The sequence below is a fragment of the Vulpes vulpes genome, chromosome 2 (genome assembly GCF_048418805.1).
Source record: "Vulpes vulpes isolate BD-2025 chromosome 2, VulVul3, whole genome shotgun sequence".
Lineage (NCBI taxonomy): Eukaryota > Metazoa > Chordata > Mammalia > Carnivora > Canidae > Vulpes > Vulpes vulpes.
Window position 1 is genome coordinate 40,100,550 of NC_132781.1, and position 22,189 is coordinate 40,122,738.

Genomic DNA, 22,189 nt, shown 5'->3' on the forward strand with positions numbered 1-22,189 from the left:
TTCTCCTTGGGGCAGCCCCAGTGGCTCAGAGGTTTAGCACCGCCTTCAGCCTGGGGGGTGATCCTGGAGACCTGGGATTGAGTCCCGCGTTGAGCTCCCTGCATGGAGCCTGCTCCTCCCTCTGTCTGTGTCTCTGCCTCTCTCTCTCTCTCTCTCTCTGTGTCTGTCATGAATAAATAAATAAAATCTTAAAAAAAAAAAAAAAAAGATTCTCCTTGGTCTGTTACTCAGGATTGATGTGGTCCCTACTACAAGTCAGTCAGCTGTCAGATGCTACTGTCTGACCTTTGACATTAGGCTTCTGGTCAGAGGTATTCTTCAGTCATTTCCCATGTATAACACAGGTGCTTATTAAGTACCTCTCATTTCCCAGGCATATTCTGGGTACTGGGGACAGTGCAGAAGCCAAGGTAGAAGCATCCTACACCTTTTAGAGTGATCAGTTGAAAGATGGTATTACATGGGGAGATGTCCTGTCTTCAAGGGATGGGTTATCTACATCCTTTATAACCCCAGCCCAGGTTTTGGAGATTCACCTAACATCCTGCCTACAAAATGGTAGGTCATCAGTGTTTATAAAATTGAATTGAATTGGTCATGATTATACCAAATACTTCTTATGGAATATTGAATTTTAGACTAAAACATGCAATGCTCCATTTCATTTATATTAAATAACTATGAATCTCATGATAAACCACCTCATTTTGATTCATCTTAGCCATTTATACACCTGAATTAAATTTATCCACCAAATATCTGAAATAGGTCAATCTTACAGTAGCCACTCCACATAGTACTTTTTTCTTTTTAAACATTTTATGTATTTATTCATGAGAGACACAGAGAGACACAGGCAGAGGGAGAAGCAGGCTCCATACAGGGGGCCTGACGTGGGATTCGATGCCCTGTCTCCAGGATCATGCCCTGGGCTGAAGGCAGTGCTAAACCACTGAGCCACCCAGACTGCACTCCACATAGTACTTTTAAGCAGTTGCCATTGATTTGGTAAGAAATTGCAAAATATTAATTTATCTGGGAAGATGGGAATTCTCTCTCTTTTTTAAAGATTTTATTTATTTGAGAGAGAGAGAGAAAAAAAGACTATATGATAGAGGTAGGGGGGAAGAGCAGAGGGAGAGGGACAAGCAGACTCCCTGCTGAGTGCAGAGCCCAACTCAGGGCCCAGTCTCACACCTGAGCCCAAATGAAGAATTGGATCCCCAACCGACTGAGCCCCCAGGCACCATAGGAATTTTCTTTCTTTCTTTTCTTTTTTTTTCTTTAAATGTGGAAATCCAAGTTTCTCTGACTCTCCAACCAGGTAGCTCCTTCCTCGTGGGGGCTCCTCCCCTCTAGGCAAGGGTAAGTGATGGAAGTCTTAGGAGGAAGTCCCCCCTGAGATGGGAACTTTTAAAGTGTGTTAATTTCTGGGTTTATAGCCCTAATGAAGGAAAGAAATGGAATAACCAAGCTGTCAGGATGTATTTCATCACTATGAATCTATCTGTTAAATAATGCTATTATATTGTACATTAAGCCATGTATTATCATCTGCTATTGATTCCATTAACTCGAGTTATTGGTATGTTAAATAAGAGATTTCTGCCTCATATTTTTTGGGGGCTAAGGGGTTTCTTATATGTTAAGGTTATCATGGGGATATAGGCAAATGATCCAATAAACCATGAAATTCCTATTTAAGGTATTGTGAACATAGAAAGTTAAATGATATACATAACTTATTATTTTCAAAATGTAAAGAAAAATCTAAAGCCTTCTGTGCTCAGATCAGTTGAGACTTTGCAGTATCCAAATGTAAGAATATTCAATTAGTGTGGGCATCTCCTGGGTTCTTTTCCACGAGGAGTTTTATAAATGAAGGGCTTTTGTAAAATGGTTAACAAAAGGGAGAAAAAAAGAGGGATTCCACTTTTTTGGAGACCTCTCTATGTTGGATACATGGTTCATTTAAGCTTCAGTATAACTCTCTGGGATGAGTAATTATTTAAAGACACAGAGCAAGTAGATGGTAGAACCAAGATTTGAACCTCAGAAGTCTGATTCTAATTTCCTGTAATTATTCACTTGTCTGATTAATAAACTAATTATTCTTTTACTAGTCTAGTGTTATGAGTATAGAAGCCACCATCCTGGCTGGGGGTATTTGGTAGCTACCACTGCAACGTAAGTTTTTGTGCATAACTGCACTCAGTGCTCTATGGATTCTTGGATGTCTACTTTAGAACACATAGGATCTCAAGTGATCCTTCACAGGGCAGACAAAGAAGTCTGGGTGCTGCTGTAACAAGGAAATTTTCAGAAAACTGTGGAGACCACCACCACAGAAAAACTACCTTTCCATAAAGGATTCTTCAACTTCCTGCAGCTATTTCTCACTGAAGAAGAATACTTTTTATCTTCTCTGAAATGATAGCCCTGAACTTGAGTCCCAAGACAAGTGAATCAGGCCATTCTGTATGTACATAGGAGAGCAGACATTACCTCTGGTCTCAAGAATCCTTCCAGAACGGCCGCTTTTGAGCTATGTGACTTGGGCCAATTACCTGAGCTTTCTGACCCTTAGTTTCCTTGTGATAAAATAGAGCTCATAATACTTCCTTTAAATATCAGTTGTGAGGGTTGCATGAGATATATGTGCCCAGCAGACAGCAAGCCCTCTGTGTGATGCTCCTTAAGCAGAACATGGAACAGAAAGAGACTATATTAGTTTGGGCAGGCTGGGCCACTTGAGGCAGCAGCCAAGCTCTCAGCGTCAGAGACAATAGAAGTCCAATTTTGTCCCAGGAACCTGGACTTCTGTCTTCTGCTCTTTCATCACCTTGCCACTATCCTCCTCTGCAATCTGCTAGTGGGAGGAGAAGAGAGAGTGCTGCAAATGATCACTTCTTACCGGTGTTGGCCTGACACAACCACACTTCCTTTCCACTCACTGTCCATTGTCCAGCACCTGGTCACTTGGCCATATCCAGCTGCCAGGGTGGCTGGGAAATGCCATCTAGCTGTGTAGACTTCCGGTGAAAGCTCACAGGCTTTACCAGATAAGCCCCACATAGTGTGATTTCATTCATAATGGTATCATGATTTGTGGTACTATCATTATCTTATATGACATTGGAGTATAATTTTAGGAAAGTGAAAATATCCATTTCCAAAGTAATCTCCTAATTGATTTCTTAGCTCTGCGCCTCAGACAAAATCCTGGAGTTTGATCGAGATTTTCGAATTCGACATTATGCCGGTGATGTAGTGTGAGTATCTTACTTCGTTACCTAACACGATGACTTGCATGCAACTTCACTTCAGAAAATAGAACCAGGGGAAATAAAAACTGTTTTCCTATTCATTTATGTTTTTTAGTCATTTCATAGGCTAATATATTATATAATATATTATATCTCCTCCTATTATAATATATAATATATAACATATATCTCCTCCTATATATTATAATATATTATACCTCCTCCTATTATATATTATATATGTATCATATATATAATATATATCTCCTATATATTATAATATATTATAATATATCTCCTCCTATTATATAATATATAATATATTATATTATATCTCCTCACTTAAAAAAAAAATTGGCTTAGCTTCATTCATTCCTTGCTTTTCAAACTTTTCTTGAACACACACCGTGGCAGCCATGCACCATCCCTGGCATAGTTGGCACTCAGTCAGGTCACCTGATAGATAAATGAATCATGGAAGAATGTTAAAGATGGATATGGTAGGCCTTTTTCTGAAGAAGCTAAGAGTTCAGTGGTGGACACAAGCAGATACATGGTAAGTCACTGTAACAAAGAATGGGAAGGGTCAAACTAGAGATGCACAAGGCCTTATGGAAACACTGAGGAGGAATTAATTAAATTTGGGTGAGAGTATAGAGAGGTTTTGGTGGGAGGAAGTGATATCCAAGCTGAGTCCTAAAAGTAAAAGAGGTTTTAGTCAGGGGAAAGAATTAGGAAGGGAGGAGGTGAGGAGGGTAATCCAGGCAGAGGAGCCAGTAGGTTCGGAGGCCCAGAGCCAAGAGCCACCATTGTGTGTGAAGAACTACAAGCAGTGGGATAACCACATGAGCAGAAACTTATTTTGCCATATTCTTTTTCAAATGTCAGTTGAAAAAGTAAAAATCTCACTTTTTCTGGTCACAATATAAGTAGAAATTGACAGGAAAATATAACTAAAAATAAACTACCTTAGTACTTAGTTCCCTATGGCTGCTGTAACATTGGTGGCTTAATACAAGAGAAATGTTTGCTCTCCCAGTTCTGGAAGCCAAAAGTCCAAACCCTAGGGCCACACGCCGGAGGTTCTGGAAGAGGATTGTTCCTCACCTCTGCCAGCTTCTGGTGGCTGCAGGCATCGTGGGACTTGTGGCTGCATTTCTCCAGTCTCTGCTTCTATAGTCACACTGCAGCCCCATCTTTGGTGTGTCTGTGTTAAAACTCCGTCTGGCTCTATTTTTTTTTTAATTTTATTTATTTATTCATGAGAATACACAGAGAGGAGACAGAGAGAGACGCAGAGGCAGAGGGAGAAGCAGGCTCCATGCAGGGAGCCCGACGTGGGACTCGATCCTGGGTCTCCAGGATCACGCCCCGGGTCGAAGGCGGCACTAAACCGCTGAGCCACCCGGGCTGCCCTATTTTTTTTTTTTTTTAAAGTAGGCTCCACACCCAGCACAGAGCCCAGTGCAGGGCATGAACTCACAATTCTGAGATCAAGACCTGAGCTGAGATCAAGAGTCAGACTACTTAGCAGGAACCCCTGCTTCTTTCTTAAAACTACAATTGTGATGGCATCTAGGGTCCACCTGGGTGATATGGGATCAGTTTCTCCTCTCAAGATCCATAACATAATCACACCTTTTGTCATAGAAGATCACACTAACAGGGGCTGGGGGATTTGACATGGATGTCTTTCGAGTGGTAGAGGGGCATTTTTCAGCCTGCTACACTTAGGATGTTTTGCCCACTGAACACTGCTTCTTTCTGGATAATTGTTTAAAATTTCCTCTTCTTCCTCCTTACTTTTTACATTAGAAGCTCTGTTCATCATAACCCATTACAGGAATAAATTACATAACAACAACAAAAAGGCAAATGATCATCTCTACAAATGCCAAAAAGACATTTGAAGAAATTTTAATAGCTGTTCCTGATATAAATTAAAACTCTGAGTCATAAAATAATATGGCTCGAAATTATCACCCCATCTGTCAAACTAGCCATTAGAGCTGGAATGGCACCATTTTCCACTTGTTCTGGTCCTGTTCCCAGGTTCCAGAACACTGAAGAGGGAAGATGCAGCGGTGTGCACACTCTCCCACTGAAAAGGAGGGCCTCACTTACAGGATGCTTCCATATGGTTCGAGAGCATAAAAGCAGAATTGGTCAGAGGCCTTGGAGACCAGCTAGCCTGGCCTCTTTGTTTTATAGATGGAGAGACTTATGGAAAGTTTGTAATAACACTTTTGTCCAGGGTCATACAGCAAGTTTATGGAATAGCTGAGACAATAACTGGTTTCTAGACTCCTAGTCCAGAATTCTAGCTGACCCTTCCAAGGGATATTCAATGCCTCAGACTTCCCCTTTCCTCCAGCCTTTCAGTCCTTTTCTAGGACTGCATATGTTCTGTGTGTGCACAGTGTTTTATAAGGTGCTCCACCCACAAAGAGCTTTCCGTGTAAGATGCATATATACCCATATGATTGTGTGTGTGTACTCATAAATATGTGTACACATAATAGACACACAGCTACAGGCATACATCAGTACAGTAAAAGATCTAAAATAATTGCCGTACAACTAATATGAGTATTGTCAGAATTTAGAATAAACACATGATGTCATACTACTATCTGTGATAAGCCCAGGAAGGTCGATGCTAGTCCTTAAATGCTAGGAATTATTTTTAAAGGGAGAAGTGGAAAGAGTGCTAGAAATATTCAGGAAATAGTAAATAGGTCCGTTAAAGTGGAATGTATCCTTTTTGTAGCATTAGAGAAGTAGAAGTACCTGAAAAAGTAGATTGAGATCAAATCGTAATGAGTCTTAAAGGCCAAAATGAGAACTTTGAAGTTTGGAGGTTATAGGTTAGACCAAAGACTAAGAGTTGGGTGGCTTCAAGGTTTCAGTCAAAAATGACTTGAAGATCTTAGGAAATGGATCTAGGAGTTGGGAGGCGAGGAAGTAATTTTGGATCTGGTGGCCTTGAAGCTCCTATGGGCACTAAAGCCTGAAGGAACCTTCTTGGTGAATTAAATGTGTAAGGCTGAAACATCAGTGAGGGGTCACAGTCAGACATCTGAAAATGATCTCCATCAATGCGATGATTGTCAAGGAAGATACACAGACAGGCAAGAAAGTAGAGCTCTCGGGAGCAGGTACATCTAGAGTTCCTGTTGCACAATCTCTGAGCCTCTGTCTTTGTCACCCTGGTGACTCTGTCACTTTTGCCCCCAGCACTAAACTGGCCTCTCCTGGAGTCCACGCTCATTGCTGCAGCCCAGCAGCTCCCATCCCTCCTTCATCACCAAGAGTGAATTGAGTGGGACCCTCAGGACCTCAACCTTCTCCCTCCTCCAAACCGTGAATGCCTGCCTCCTTGTTTTCTCTCAAGCATGCCATGCATGGGCCTGGTCCTCTCCGTTTGATCTGTTTCACTGTGTGATCTCCCTTCCTCTTTTCTTCTGCTTATCCAAATCTTACCATCCTTTGCAGTTCTTCTTGGATTCTTTTTTCCCACCCTGAACACATTGAAAGAACCATAGGCAAGTCACTTGACCTCCTTACAGAAGAGACTATTAGCTCCTGTATGTTGCTGTTTTGCTTTTATCTTAGGAGTGCTGGATGATAAACACAGCTATCTTTTTAAGAGTCGACTTCTTGAGGTAAGCAGTAAACCATAGAAAATGACAGTCTTAATCATAGTGACGGTGCTGATGTTTGTTCTCCTTCTGAGGAAGAGAAACAACATCCTGTCTGTTTAGTAGGTAAATTTGATATTCTTTAACACAGAACAAAGTGAACAGTATTAGCTCTACAGATGATTGATTACATAATTAACAGTGGAAAAGCTTGTAGACTTATCAAAAAGCTTACATGTGGCTCTTGCTTGGTGAATAATGCATGTTTTCTATGTTGTTGGTTTTTTTTTTCTCCTAGCTATTCGGTCATTGGATTTATTGACAAAAATAAAGACACTTTGTTTCAAGATTTCAAGCGCCTCCTGTATAATAGGTAGGATTGAAATTTTATTAATTATCTTCCCATTAAACTCTTTGACATATGTATTGCATAATATGTATGCACATCATTACTTTCATGTGGCAATTTTAATAGCTCCTGGCAAATTTTCTAGTTCTGTTTGATCATAATGAATGAATGAAATAATGTATTACCTTATGATTATACAGTCTAAATTTAGGACAGAGACCTGCTAATGACTTTGCTTGATTTCCCTTGGGTTGCCTCAGTCTCCCTGTTCACTACTGCTGCCCTCTTGGCACCCCTGCCAAAGTCCCCAGTGTAGGCCATTGGCAGTGGTGGTGGGGTATTGGATACCCTCTGGCCCAGATAAACGTTTTACGCATGCAGATTCCCACTGTAGTGCCTTTGCTTCCAACTAAGAGACCATTCTTAGTAGAGTGGCATCTAGTGTCAGTGTTGACAGATCCTTAGTGGACAGAACCTTCTCACAGTCCAAGAAAATGTGGAAAAGATGTGGTGAAATAAAGCCAGGCAGAGGATAGCAAGTTCAAACATAGTATGGATGTTTTGGAAAGAGGCCCATAAAGAAGAAGAAGAGATTCTCAGCCACTTTCTTCTTTTGGGTTAGAGAAATGTACTCACACATTTATTAAGTCTACTCAGTTGGTTAAGAGATCATCAAAAATGTGTTGAACACCCGTGAGCCATACATTCTGCTATGGCCTGAAATGCAGCCGTGAAAAAAATTTAGGCTAGGTCCCTGGCCTCATGGATCTGCTCTTCCAGTGGAAATGACACATAATAAGAAAACAACTTTCTGGTAAGTGACAAGTGCTGTGAATAAAAAGTAGGTAAGAGATTGAAGCATGCACACAAGGAAGGGTAAGGGGAAATATTATAGATAAGGGTGGTCAGAAAAGGCTTCTTAAAAGGGATGACTTTTTGAGCAGAGACCTGAATGAAGGAGTGAACCATGAACACGTTGTGGCAAGAGCATTTCCAGCAGAGATAATAGCCAGTGCCAAGGTAGGAGTGAGCATGGATGTCTTGAGAACAGTGAGAAGGCTACTGCACCTAAAAGCAGAGTGAGGGAGAGTAATAGGGACAAAATTTAGGGAGATGAGCAGGGTATGGATCATGAAGTATCTGTGAGCCAAGGTAAGAATGAAGTATGAAGAGAAGCCATTGGAATTTATGATATGATTGATTTATATTTTAAAGAACTCACTAGGACCACTGTGTAAAACATATACTGTAAAGGACAAGAGTAGAAATGAGACCAAACAGGAGACTAGTTTAGTAATCCAGGTGTTATTAACAGAGGTAATGAAAAAGTGGTCAGAGCAAGTGATATTTTGAAAGTGGAGCCAACAAGATTCGCTGATGGATAGGTTGTGTGGCGTGAGAGAAATATAAATCTGAGATGAAGCCTGAGCAGTGGGGAAGGAGTGCTTGAGATGGGGAAGATGATGAGAGGGGCTAATCGGGTAGAGGAGATGAAGTGTTCTGTTTTGGATATGTTGTGTTATATTGGACATTCCACTGGAAATGCCAAGTAGGCGGTTGTGGGTATGCATCTGGAACTCTGGATAAAGGAGGAACTAGAAATAGAAATTCATGATCATCAGTCTGTTGACAGTACTTTAAGCCATAAGACTAGATGAGATTAACAAGGGTGAACATAGACAAATAGAAGAGGTCAAAAAGACTAATCCCTGAGACTCCCCAGCATTCAGAATCAAGTAAGAAAGAAGCAACTAGCAAAGGAGACAGGGCTGCCAGTGAGGTAGGAAGAAAACTGGAAATCTGGTGTCACAGAAACCAAGACAAGAAAAGAGTGCTTTATGAAGAAAAAAATTATAAACTGCGTCAAACACTATCAGAAGCAAAAAGAGGTGAGGACCAAGATTAACCATGGGATTTGCTGACATGAAGGCCACTGGGACTCTTGACAACACTGGCCTCAGTAGAGTCCTGAAGACGAATGTCTCAAGTGGGCTCCAGAGAATATGGATAATGAGAATGTGGAAACATGGTGTTTAAACAGCTCTTCAAGAAGTTTTACAATTAAATGGTTTATCTGTGTGGATGTTGAAGCCACCAAGAGTGGTGATGGAGCTTTCAGCACCAGAAAGTTACATGGGAATGCAAAAGGAGGTCCATGTTAAAATTTGTCATGGGAAAAAAGGGACTTTCAGAAAGGAGTTTCAATGCTTGAATTTTCAGGTGAGATGTACCCATTTTGAGGGACAAATGACAGAGTCTGGCATTGTTCTGTGAAGATAATATAAAAAACTCAAATTGGAAAAATGGCTTCAGTTGGCCAGTAGCAATGTTAGCGTGTGTTGCTAGAAGGAAGCAGCCAGACTGCATACCAAGAGCCTACAGAAGGTGGCATTCGTGAATTCACCTTGTGAATTTATAGGCCCATAGGTTCAATTCTAGTGAGAACAGCTCCACCTCCTAGTAGTGGACTCATGCGCATTATCCCAAGTTCACAGGACCAATGTAGAAACGAAGCCACATATAGATTTATTTCCAGTGAAAAATCTGACCATCACACGGAATGGAATATTTGCATTGGTATGACAGTTCTCCTCTCTTAGAAAACCTGCTTGGGAATTCACATAGTAGCAAGAATTCTAGTTTATTAATTGACAGTGAAAAAAATTACCCATAGAATCCAGAATGCTTAGTTGCTTGGTAAGCATGGAATCAGAACAAAGGGACTTGGATAAATCCAACAATTAAAGGCATTGGGCTCATGAATCTGGTTCACAATAGGGATGGTCTTGCAAAGGTGTGATTAAAGGTCTATTGACTGCAGTTTTTTGTATGTATCTGCATAACAGGAAAGGCCTTGCCAGTGGGATGGGGCAGTCTTGGATTTATTTTGGCTAAAACCATCCTCCTAGATTGTGTTGGATTGTGCTTCCTTTCCTTCTGGAGACTTTTCAATGCTTCCATGGCTAAACAACCTCCCAAAATTCCAGTCCTTTCTATGTATATGTTTAAAGAGTAATCCTTGCATCTCTAGTTCTATAGACCTTAAGAGTATACTTGCATGCATGTGTGTGTGCATGTGTGTCTACGTGTGTGTATGTAAATGGAAAGAGGAAGGGAGCAAGCCAGTGAAATGCCAGGTACACAGACTTAACTCTTCACTACCTCACTACTAAACCAGATAGGTTCTGTCTTGTTTATTAAACCTACGGGGTTTCTGGATAAATAAGCTTCCCTTTTAAGAAAAGCATTCTTTTAAAGGTTTGAAAACTATTTTATTAATATTACATGCATGACTTACTGGTCCCAAAGTTTGTTCTCTTTAGAATGATTATAATGTGTCTGTTTTGATTCATTATGGGTCAGTTCTATTTAATAATCATAATAAACACCTTATTTCCTTCATTTCCAACCTTCCCCTCTCCCTCCATTTATGAGGTAAAATATGGAAAGCAGTTCTAAATATGGCCAACATAGGTGGAAGGTAGAATTTGGGTTAGAAACTGCCTAGACCGAAGTCAGCAATCTTCATTCTTTGGTCTGCATCAGAATTTTCAAAGCATACATGTTCTGCTTTCTAGAAATTCTATTCAGTAAGTGTTAGGAAGACATCCAGGCCTCCTCTGCACTAAGGGTTGAGAACCACTGCCTTGAATTCTCTCTCAGCTAAAGACTAGAATGGAAATTTTAGGGAGAAACAATATAGGTTTATGCAGTCATTTTTTTTCCTGATAGGTGCATCATTGGAAAATCAGGAACTAGGACCAGAAAGGCATAAAACAGGGTCCCTGAGCCACACACAGATTACTGTTATTTTACCACCCCTTTTGATGGTAGTCAGCAGTGCTTCCTAGCAGTGGTGAGGGTTGGGAGTGCTGTTCTGTCCTCATTCACACACCACTCAGTCTTTTAGGCCACCATTTATCCTCTTTGCTCTCTTGTCATCTATTCTGGCATTTCACAGCTCTTACTTTGAGCCTCTGTGTGCAGAGGTTTACTGGGTATTTGGGGAACCACTTCAGTTTCCTCAATTTTACACCAGGGAAAGAAAAGTGGGCAAAATGACGGCAGTGGTAAACACAGTTAGCAGTGAGTGTCCTTGCTGAGTCCTTTCTCTTCTCAGTCCCCAATTAAAAAAAATTCTGAGAAACAGCGTTGTAGGTTGACATATGGCACCAACACTTGTGGTGAGCACTTCATGACCTGTGGAGATACGGACTCATAGTGTTGTACACCTGAAACTAGTGTAATGTCATGGGTCAACTGTCCGCAAATAAAAAGAGAGAAAGAAGTTTCCAGGAAGCAAGCAGCATTTTGAGTTCCAATTACTTTAAAATCAGAAGTACTCGAAAGAAACAGGAAGAAAATCAGAGATGAGACCATCAGACGTGTCTTTGAAAATATCCCCACAAAGCCAAATAATGGTTTTTATGTGATATTTAGCATTGAAACTGGCCTGAGTTACACATTATGGGACTCGCAGGACAACAGTCATAGTGTCACATCAGTAAACTCTTGTAACTGCCAATAAGGGAGTGAATAAATTCAGCTGCAGTAAGGGGTTTACTAGAAGGCGATAGTTCTTTAATATTCCTGCCTGTGTTATGAGACAGAGCTGACTTTTTGTAGTATAGCCTGTTCTGTGTGAATCCTTCTTCCGATGAGAAGGCGCTTTCACACCCGTGTTCTCTGCCATGCCACTGAGCATAGTTTTTTCACTAGTGGCTTGTCCTTCTTCCAAGTACCACCCAACCCTTTTGATTTTATGTATCTATTGTAAGAGCCGTTCCTATTTGGGGGTCCTAGATGTCACTTTAAAGAAGTTTAAAGAGTTCTTTTTTCAGTTTATTGATTTAAGTAATCTCTACCGCCAACATGGGGCTCGAACTCATGACCTCGACACCAAGAGTCACATGCTCAACTGACTGAGCCAGCCAGGGACCCAGGAATTTTTTTAAACGTAGGATAGTTTGGACACATCTTCTCCGTCTGTCGTACGGTATCTGCCACAACACTTTCTCAGCATAATTTTCTGGATGAAGTCTTTTTTCCAATAAGGCCTTGTGAGTACAGTCTGTAGTCCACTTGTGACTCCCAGAGTACAACACAGTGGGATTGGTTTGCAGTTTCTGTTCGGCTTATTTGAAGGTGATTTTCACATTGCTCTCTCTGTGCTTCTCAGTTCAAATCCTGTGCTGAAGAATATGTGGCCTGAAGGCAAACTGAGTATTACAGAGGTGACCAAGCGACCTCTAACCGCTGCCACCTTGTTTAAGAATTCTATGATCGCTTTAGTGGACAACCTTGCATCAAAGGTAATTATTTTCTTTTCCACATACCCATTGTATGGCCACTTTCGATGCTAGTTGGCACCACTTGCTGTCATAGGGTCCCTCTTGATATATGTTGTAGAGAATGTATGTGTGATTTGCCATTCAGGTAATTAAATCAGACTGAAACATCTATTTAAAGTGAATGTTATTCTAGAATTCTTATTCCTATTTTTTTTTTAACATGGCTGGGTGAAGCAGTTTTGTCCCAGGTGAAATGCTTCTTAAGTTTGAGCTTTTTATGGTTGTTGACAAGGAGAAAGTCTTAGTGAGATCTTAAAAAAAAAAAAAAAGTATATGTATAAAGTAGAGCATATGCCTGACAAAATGAGCTTCAGCCCTGTACCAAAGAAAGGGTGTGGCTTAAAAAAAATTCTTAAATTAAATAGTAATATGCCATCCATATATCATGTCCGGATACAGAATGACCAGATAGAGTTTCAAGAGGAAGTTTAATATTTAAGTATTGTTCTTAGGCTGTTGTAAATAGCTACTGTAAACAGTCTTAGTTGTTGTAAACTGTTACAACAGTTCTGTTGTAAACAGAAATCAAATGCTGTATTATTGATGATTGTTTCTGCTTTTGATTGTTCCCTTCAGGTGTAATTCTATTTGATAACTTTAGTCTGTGTTTCTGCCCCTCCCCCCAATAAAGAACAGATTTCTACTCTTAACTGCTGCTGTTGACAAGTTTGATAAATGAGGTGGCATTCCAGGACTCATTATTTTTAGTTCCTCCATTTTTATCTCTGTCTTCTAGTGCTTTTCCTATGTATTTTATCCTCTGTTATCTCTTTTTTTTTTTATTTTATTTTTAACCAATTTCCTCTCTATGAATTTAAATCTGTACTGTTTCTGGTTACTTCACTGTGGATAAATTAGGCAAATGCAGGATCCTTTGGCCTCATATAGCAACAAATAAGCACGGTTTGTTAGCTTGTAGAATCAAACCTCCAGAGAGGCAGGGGTGAGGACACCAGAACCGAAGACCAGATCACCACTGTAAGTCTCTCAGCTTCTCTGTGCATGTCAGCTCCAACCTGCCTGTCCCACAAGAGGGAAGGCAACCCTAGAGGAAAGGCATGTGAAATAAGAAACAGAATTGAACACAGAATTTTATAATAAAACCTGTTTATAGAATATATTACAAATAGTTTATAAAATATATTAGGTTTACTTCATTAACTAGAAAAGAATCACCTTTATTTTCTAAAATTGGTAGTTAAATGTACATTTAAAAAAAATAAAAGTTGTAGAACAATCTATAATTTCTGTATCAGGAATTGTATTCAGCTGCTAATGAAAGAGAGACCCCCAAACAAGTGGCTTAAACAAGAGACATTTATTTCTCTCTTCCATAGATAAGGTACAGAAGGTATCCTAGGACTGGTATAGCAGTCTGAAGGTTGTTAGTGACCCGGGTTCCTTCTCTCTTTCTCTTCTATCATACAAGTGCTTGGTGTCCATCCTTAAATGGCCCAAGATAGCAGCTAGGGCTTCTTTCCTTTCAAAGAGACTTCCTGGGACTCTCATGCAGCATATCTGCTACATATCATTTACACCTACTTGCCAGGGAAGTTGGGAAATGCATTTTTATTCTGGTCAGCAGTGTACCTAGCTAGAAGTAAGTACTCTGTATCAAAAAAGGTGCTGGATATGAGGTTAGGCAACTAGCCTGGCAGCCTTTGCTGGCTTCTCAATCTGTGTGTTTGTGGAGGAGGGGGAGAGAGGGAGATAACCTCTTAGCCCCATAGAAGGCAGGCAGGTGGGTGGGGAAGCAGCAAAGGAGAATTTTACTTTTAGAAAATACAAAATAATATGATAGAAATAAATCTAAATAATTGGTATTCACTGTACATGTAGGTAGACCAACAGCACTAGATAGATAGAAAATCTAGGTGTATGCTTCATCCAGGAGACACCTAAATAACACTGTAAAGAAAGATGAAAAACAAAGAGGTGAGAAAAAAAAAATCAAGCCCTTCCCTCCCCCCAAAATGGTTAAAAGCATTATTAATATGAGAGAACATAGAATTTAAGAAAAAATATTAATAAAGAGACTCCTAACAATCAAATGAAAATACCCAAGACAATAAAGCCACTTTTAACTAGATATGTAACAACATAGGTGTGATTATCCATGAACTTCATAAAGCAAAAAAAAAAAAAAAACAAAAACAAAAACAAAAAAAATTTAAAGGAAAAAGTGACAAGTCCATAATCCTTGTGGGAGATTTTAAACCAACTGTACCAGAAAGTTATTTCAAGCAGACAAAATCCTTAGTAAAAATGCAGAAGCATTGAAAATCAAATTTAAACCTTAATAAATCAAAAGAATACTGCACCCAGGGAATAGAAGAAAATATATATCCCTTTCAAGTATGCATAGAACATTTCCCAGAATTGACCACATGCTAGATCACAAAGAAAGTCTTAACCATTTGAACCAATGTATATAGAGCACAATCTCCATTCTCACCGCAAGTAAAATAAAAGCAGCATTAAAATGTTTTTAATGTGCTTGGGAACTTGAAAAAAATGCTCTCCTAGGTAACTCACAGTTGAAGAGGAAATCACAATGAAAATTATAAAATATCTGGACTTACATGACAAAGAATTTAACAAAATCTTTAGAATACTGCTAAGAAAAACAAGGTTGAAAGTAAATGAGTTAAGTTCACCTCTCCACTCCAGAATCCATAAAAAAGAATTCCAAAGAAGAAAATCTAAAGAAGCAACAAAATGACTTTTAAATAATAATAATTGAAAGAGGTAAAAAAAAAAATTAGTCAAATAGATAAACCTTTACTGAAACTGATAGAAAAAAAAAGACAAAGCAGTGTTACAAATGAAAAAAGGATATGACCTCATATATTATAGAGATTTTAGAAGGCATAAAATACTGTGAACAACTGTATGCCAAAGAATTTTAAAAACTTGTTTTCTAGAAAAATGTTATCAAAATTAACTCAAGAAGACATTGAAAACCTGAATAAATTCGTAACCTTAAAGACTCTGAATCACTAATTAGAAGGCTGCCTTATTCCACCTCTGCCAAGAACATGAGGCCCAGATGGTTTTACAGATATATTTTATAAATCCTTCAAGAAGCCAATAATCCCTATTATATACAAACTGTCTTGGAGGATAGGACAAAGATCACTCCCCAACTCTTTATGAGATTAATATTACCTTCATAGTAGGTTAATACAAAAAAATAAAATGAGATCAGTTTCACCAAGGAACATAGAAAGATCTTAAAAGTATATATGAGTAATGCATTTTCTAGGAACATGGTGAAGAAAGTGCCTACTAAAGCTAACTGAAAACAACTAAAATGTTAGGGAAAACATAAAAATCAATTTTTTGAATGCAGCCATAAACTAACAAGATAGTAAGGAATATGCAGGCCAGGGAATGAATGAAGGCAGAAGTCAAGGGAAAAATAATATGCTGTCTCTATGGGAATTTGTTGAAGTAGGTAACTGTGACTATAGGTATTCAAGACTGGGTCCTCCACGTGAAGCCCAGGGCCTGCCCAAATTAGTGTGTCTAATAAGAGATCACACATGCACATGCACACCAAACACAGATAGGTCTCCAAAGGGCTGCATCCTCAGAGGGATACATCGAGAATGAACTAGAAATAATCCCTCATTATTTCTGAAAGAAAAACTGCCTATATTAAACATTCCTTGAAAATTTATAATCATAAGCCAGTTTTTATGAGGTTTCAATCCAAATTCATACTATCTAGGTGGCAAAAAAACTTAAGCCAACAATTTAAAGTGGTCCAGGCCTGGTATTATCCCCAGGTATGTGATAGAAGCAAGCAGTTTTTTTCCATGAAGAAACCACCTTCATACCGGACCTTAAAGAATTTCCACAGATAATGTTTTCAGGAATATAAGGAATTCCCATTAAGAATTACTACACACTGCGGATCCCTGGGTGGCTCAGCAGTTTGGCGCCTGCCTTTGGCCCAGGGCGTGATCCTGGAGTCCCAGGATTGAGTCCCACATCAGGCTCCTGGCATGGAGCCTGCTTCTCCCTCTGCCTGTGTCTCTGCCTCTCTCTCTCTATGTCTATCGTGAATAAATAAATAAATCTTAAAAAAAAAAAAAAGAATTACTACACCCATAAACAAAGTACCACGTGCAAGAGTCAGACTAAACAAGATTCAGTCATCAAAAGTTCTTATAGTGGAATTATTAGAAACAATATGAGAATGTTTAATACATTTTAAGAAATAAAAGGCCTAAAAATATAAGGAAGAGCAAGTAAGTAGGCAATTGGTAGAAATAAAAACTAAAATTAAAAAACAGATAGATTTAGTATTAGTTTAGACAATGCTGAAGAGAGAATAGAGAAATGAAAGAAAGAATAAAGGAAATTATCTAGGATTCTTCTTAGACCAAGAAATGAAACAAAAGGAGACACTATTAACACACATGGAAGAGAAAGTGAAAAGGTCTAATGTGTATCTAGTTAGAGTTACCCAAGGAAAGGAGAGGTTGGGCAGAGCAATATTGGAATATATATTGCTGAGAATTTCAAGAGTGATGAAAGATAATACTATGGAGTCAGGAAGTCTGGTATATCCCACACTGGAAAAATTACAAGAAATCTACAATAAGCACATTGTAAAATCCCAGAACATCAAAGGCTAAGAAAATGCATTAAAAGCAGATTTGCTTTAAAGAATAAGAGGCTGAGAGAAAAGAACTGTAAACTAAAGTATACCGAGAGTATATTCAAGAACAAAAACACAGTAGGGGCGCCTAGGTGGCTCAGTCAGTTAAGCATCTGGCTCTCAATCTCAGCTCAGATCTTGATCTCAGGATCGTGAGTGCAAGGCCCATGTTGGGCTCTGTGCTGGGTGTGGAGCTTACTTAAGGAGTTTAAGGAGGGGGGAAGAACAAAGACACAGTAAAGAGTCTTTCTGAAAATGAAAAAGAGTTAAAAGTACACTTGAGGAAATTCTAATGGATAAATGCATGAGGCCAGAGGAAGAGTATATAAAATGAAAGACTGAAATGCAAAAAGAGGGGCAAAGAAATTGGTAAACAGATGGATGTGTATAAATAAACTGTAAAGCAATATATTATTGGTTAAAAATACAGATTAGAATTAAATAGCACAACAGTAGCATATAAATTGGAAGTGTGGGTGATTTATAATTCAAGTGTTTAAGGTTCTTGGTTGTTCAGGAAAATAATAAAAATGTTGCTTAACTTATAATCCTGATGACACACAAATGCATGTTAAATGTCCTCATGTAGTCATGAAAAAGAATAGAAATGGGGTTATCACTTCTAAACTCTTGGGGGTGGGCAGAGCCAAAATGGGAAGCAAATAATCAGTTCTAAAAAACATAAGAATTAGGAGACAAAAGAATTTAGGAAAGCCAGGGCAAACAAATTAAGATGATAGGAAAATACCCAAATGTAATAGTGATTACAATGAATGGAAAAATGGATAAAAATTGTCAAATCAAAGAATCCACAAGAGTTGAAAGTTGAGTTTAAAAAGATATAAGACAAATTCTGATAATCTGGGATCACCTCAATCCAATTTCAGGGCCTAGAGTGGGCTTAGTGATGGGCCAGATTGTTTTCCATCCCCTTTGATTCCCAGGGTTAGCTTCTCAGGATTACAGACCAGTGTCCCTTCTCCATGGCCTTAGCTTCCAGCCTGCAGCCCCCTCGCCCCACAAGGCTGTCAGCAGCTGTGGTAGACTGATGGCTGTCTGTCCAGATGAAAGCAGCCTCTGAAGGCTGGTCTCACCCCTTTAGATTGCAGTCTTCTCATCTCAGCTTATTAGCTCTTTGATGCATTTAAGATCCCCCCACCACCACCACCCCATATCTATCTAGCACTTTTCCTAGTGATGTTATCAGGAAGGTTGATAGCCTTGCTTAATCATCCACCACCAAAAGTGGAAGTCTTGACTCCTTTCTTGGTTTCAGAGTCTGTACAGTGTATTAATGCATGCCTCGTCTCCCCACCTAGATTCTTGGTCTTTTAAATATGGGAAGTGAATTCTACTAATCTTATATACCTCTTGGTGTCTAATAAAGCACCCCCTAAACAGATGTTAGTGAATTATTAAATGAACTTGAATCTGCCTGTGACTCTATTTGGCAGTGTTCAAAGCAAGTTAAATGGTTAAATGTCTAAATACAGTGTCCTCTGGCTAATGCATATACCGATCGGTATACTTTCATAATGTTTTTCATAAAATATAGGGAGAAACAAGTTAAAACATACAAGAGAATGAGATCAGTATTAACTTTTGCAGTTTAACCTTTCTAAGACACTTGAATTTGTCAAATTTAGGATTTCTTAAGCTGAGTCAGTCTGGATATTTATAAATGAGAGAGGAGGCGGCATTTATAAATTAAGACAAAATGCTGATTAAATATAGAGAAAGTATTTCCACTGGATTCCTTAACAGGAGATTTTATATTACTAAACAGGATGGAAGAGCATTCCCCCAGCCCTTAGTTGGTCATTAACATCTAATCCAGTGTTCACACTTCCTGTGCATATCAGTTACTATTGGTAAAATTCTATTTAACTGGTTTCTGTTCACTAGTTACTTATGCTAGTCAAATGATACCTTATACAAAGATTACTTTGCCCACATAACTGTATGAATTTGCCCACATTGAGTTCCAAATATTTCTAAATTTACACTGTAATTTTCTTTTTCACCTTTTATCCGAAGGTCATTCAGAATATATTAATTTCCAAACCTATAAGATTTTCTAATTATTTTTTCCCTATTGATTTCTTTTTTTTTTTTTAATTTTTTTTAATTTATTTATGATAGTCACATAGAGAGAGAGGCAGAGACACAGGCAGAGGGAGAAGCAGGCTCCATGCACTGGGAGCCTGACGTGGGATTCGATCCCGGGTCTCCAGGATCGCGCCCTGGGCCAAAGGCAGGCGCCAAACCGCTGCGCCACCCAGGGATCCCTCCCTATTGATTTCAAGCTTAATCTCATTTGTTCAGGAGATATACTCCTTAGAAATTTGTTAAATTTTCTTTATGTACGTGTTTTGTTTATGTATATGAAAATAATTTGCATTATACTCTGTGTATATTCATTAGGTCAAGTCTGTTACCTTGCTGTCCAGTTTTTCTACATTCTTACTAATGTCTTTGTTTTGTCTGTGCCAAAAAGTGACAAAATCTGTGATTCTGAATTTGTCTACTTCTCTTTGTTGTACCTTCTGTTTTTGCTTTAGATCTATGCTATTTTTGAGTGTGTGTGTTTATATAACCAGCAAAATGATGGCATTATCATCATTATTGTTACTACTACTATAGTCAGTATCCATTTAGATTTACTCATTTATCACTTTTTTTTTTCTCTTTCTGTGTCAGTGACCCTCATCTGGGACTATTTTTCTTTTTTTTTTTCTTTTTTTTTAAAATTTTTATTTATTTATGATAGTCACACACAGAGAGAGAGAGAGAGGCAGAAACACAGGCAGAGGGAGAAGCAGGCTCCATGCACCGGGAGCCCGACGTGGGATTCAATCCCGGGTCTCCAGGATCACGCCCTGGGTCAAAGGCAGGCGCCAAACCCCTGCGCCACCCAGGGATCCCTGGGACTATTTTTCTTATGCCTCAGTTTCATCCTGTTATATCTGAAATCTGTTGTTGACAAAGTCTCTGGTTTTGTTTACCTAAAAATATTGTACGTTGCTTTCATTCGTGAAGAATATTTTTGCTGGGTGTAAAATTCTACATTGGCTGTTTTTTCAGTACTTCAAAGATAGTACTACTTTGTTTTGTTTTGTTTTCTTTTTTGGATAGTACTGCTTTTGTCTTCTGATTCTTGTTTCTTGTGAGAAGTCAGCCGCCAGTCTACTGGTTGCTCCTGAAGTAATGATCTTTTCTCCTCTGGCTCCTTTTCTTTGGTATTCAGAAGTTTTACTAAAACGTTCCTAGGTGTAGATTGTTTTTTTTAATACTGGTCATAATTTGTAGGATTTCTTTAGTTTGTCACAGTTCAATTGTTCTCCATCAGTTTTGCAAAGTTCTTGGCTATGAGCTCTTCAAATGCTGCTTCTGCCTCTTCTATCTCCTCTCCCTTAGGACTTGAGTTACTCAGATCATCTCACCATATCTGATGTGCCTCTTAACCTCTCTTTTGTATATATCTTTTTGTCTCTCCATGCTTTGTTCTTGGAGATTTCTTCCCAGAAAATGTTTCATTTAACGATGAAAATTGAGAAGTCAGTGGATCAGTCATCAGTCAGTTGATCCACTGACTTCTCAATTTCCATCATTATATTTTTCAGCCCGAGTTATTCATCTGATTCTGTTCTTTTTTATAGTTTCTGGTTCTCTAAAAAATGTTCAATACTGTCTTTTGTCATCTTGAGCATGGTAAGCATAGTTATTTTATTATCTCTGATAATTCCAATATCTGGATTCCTGCAGGTCTGTTTATTTTCTATGTTGTTTTGCTGTTTCTAATTCTTATTATCTTGGTTCCTTATGTGTCTGGTTAATTTTTATTTTGCTCCTAACATTATACTGGCAAAATTGTTTATAGATGCGACTGGAGAGCCAGGTTTATGTAATCTTTCTCCAATAAAGATTTACCTTTGCTCCTTTTAGGCAGCTAAGAGCACTAGTATTCTAAATCAACTATTCCAATTTCAGGTTCCTGTGAGGGACTGCCTATGTCTGACTCACCTCATTGCTAGCGGCAGCCTTTTCAGATCCCAGCCCAAAGTAAGGGGGAAATACCCATGACCTCCTCCTTTTCAGGCCTTACACTCTGATCTCTTTCCTCCTAGCCCCATGAAGCTATCAAAGCCTCTACTCAGATCCCATCCACTTCCTCTGGAGTTGGCTGACTCTCCTGGGAAAAGGAAGCCTCAAACCTGGAAACCTCCCTAGCATTCTCCTCCTCCTAGACTCTGGCCCCATAATTTAATTCTTCACTGTCTTTAAGCAGATGTTTTTAAAGCTGCCACAAATGTGATGAGAAAAAGCAGGTGTGTGCTATGCAGAATAATGGCCTCTGCATTTCAGCACCAGTTCTCTGACACTAACGGAGTTCAGTTCAATTCTAACACTGACTACCTGAACAGCCAGATGAAAAGATGCACACAGTGACAAGGTCTAGAAAGTCTGGACATCTGGAGAGCAAGAGCTTCTGTTCTCATGGAGTCAGGGTACATCACCCTCCCCATACATGGATATGTTCACCGCAAGAGAGCTCATTGGAGCCTCAGTGTCTGAGTTTTTTAAATAAGGCTTTAGATACATAAGCATGATTGGTTAAATCATTAGCCCATGTTTAGACTCAACCTCCAGCCTTCCTCTCCTCCTCTGAGGTCAGACTGCTGAAAATCCCACCTCTCTAATCCTGTGGAGAGTTTTTTGATGTCTACCCCCCATTCTGAAGGGATACTGGGAGCTGGGAATGAGTCACCTCATTAGCATAACAAAGACACTCCTACCACTGAGGAAATTCCAAAGGTTTTAGAAGTTCTGTGCCAGGAACCTGGGACAAAGTCCGGAAAGAGAGAGAGATTTTATTATTATACCACAGCCCCCCAAGCTTATCTATGCCCTCA

General features: G+C 39.1%; 1 protein-coding gene across 1 annotated transcript in view; it reads left to right on the top strand.

Annotated features, from left to right (window-relative positions):
* The window catches only part of MYO1D (myosin ID), a 326,946-nt gene that overhangs the window by 112,072 nt on the left and 192,685 nt on the right, over positions 1 to 22,189 (top strand). The window contains exons 12-14 of the mRNA XM_025996152.2: positions 3,202 to 3,272; positions 7,206 to 7,280; positions 12,436 to 12,568. Coding sequence (XP_025851937.1) covers positions 3,202 to 3,272; positions 7,206 to 7,280; positions 12,436 to 12,568 — 279 coding nt within the window. The remainder of the gene's footprint in view (positions 1 to 3,201; positions 3,273 to 7,205; positions 7,281 to 12,435; positions 12,569 to 22,189) is intronic.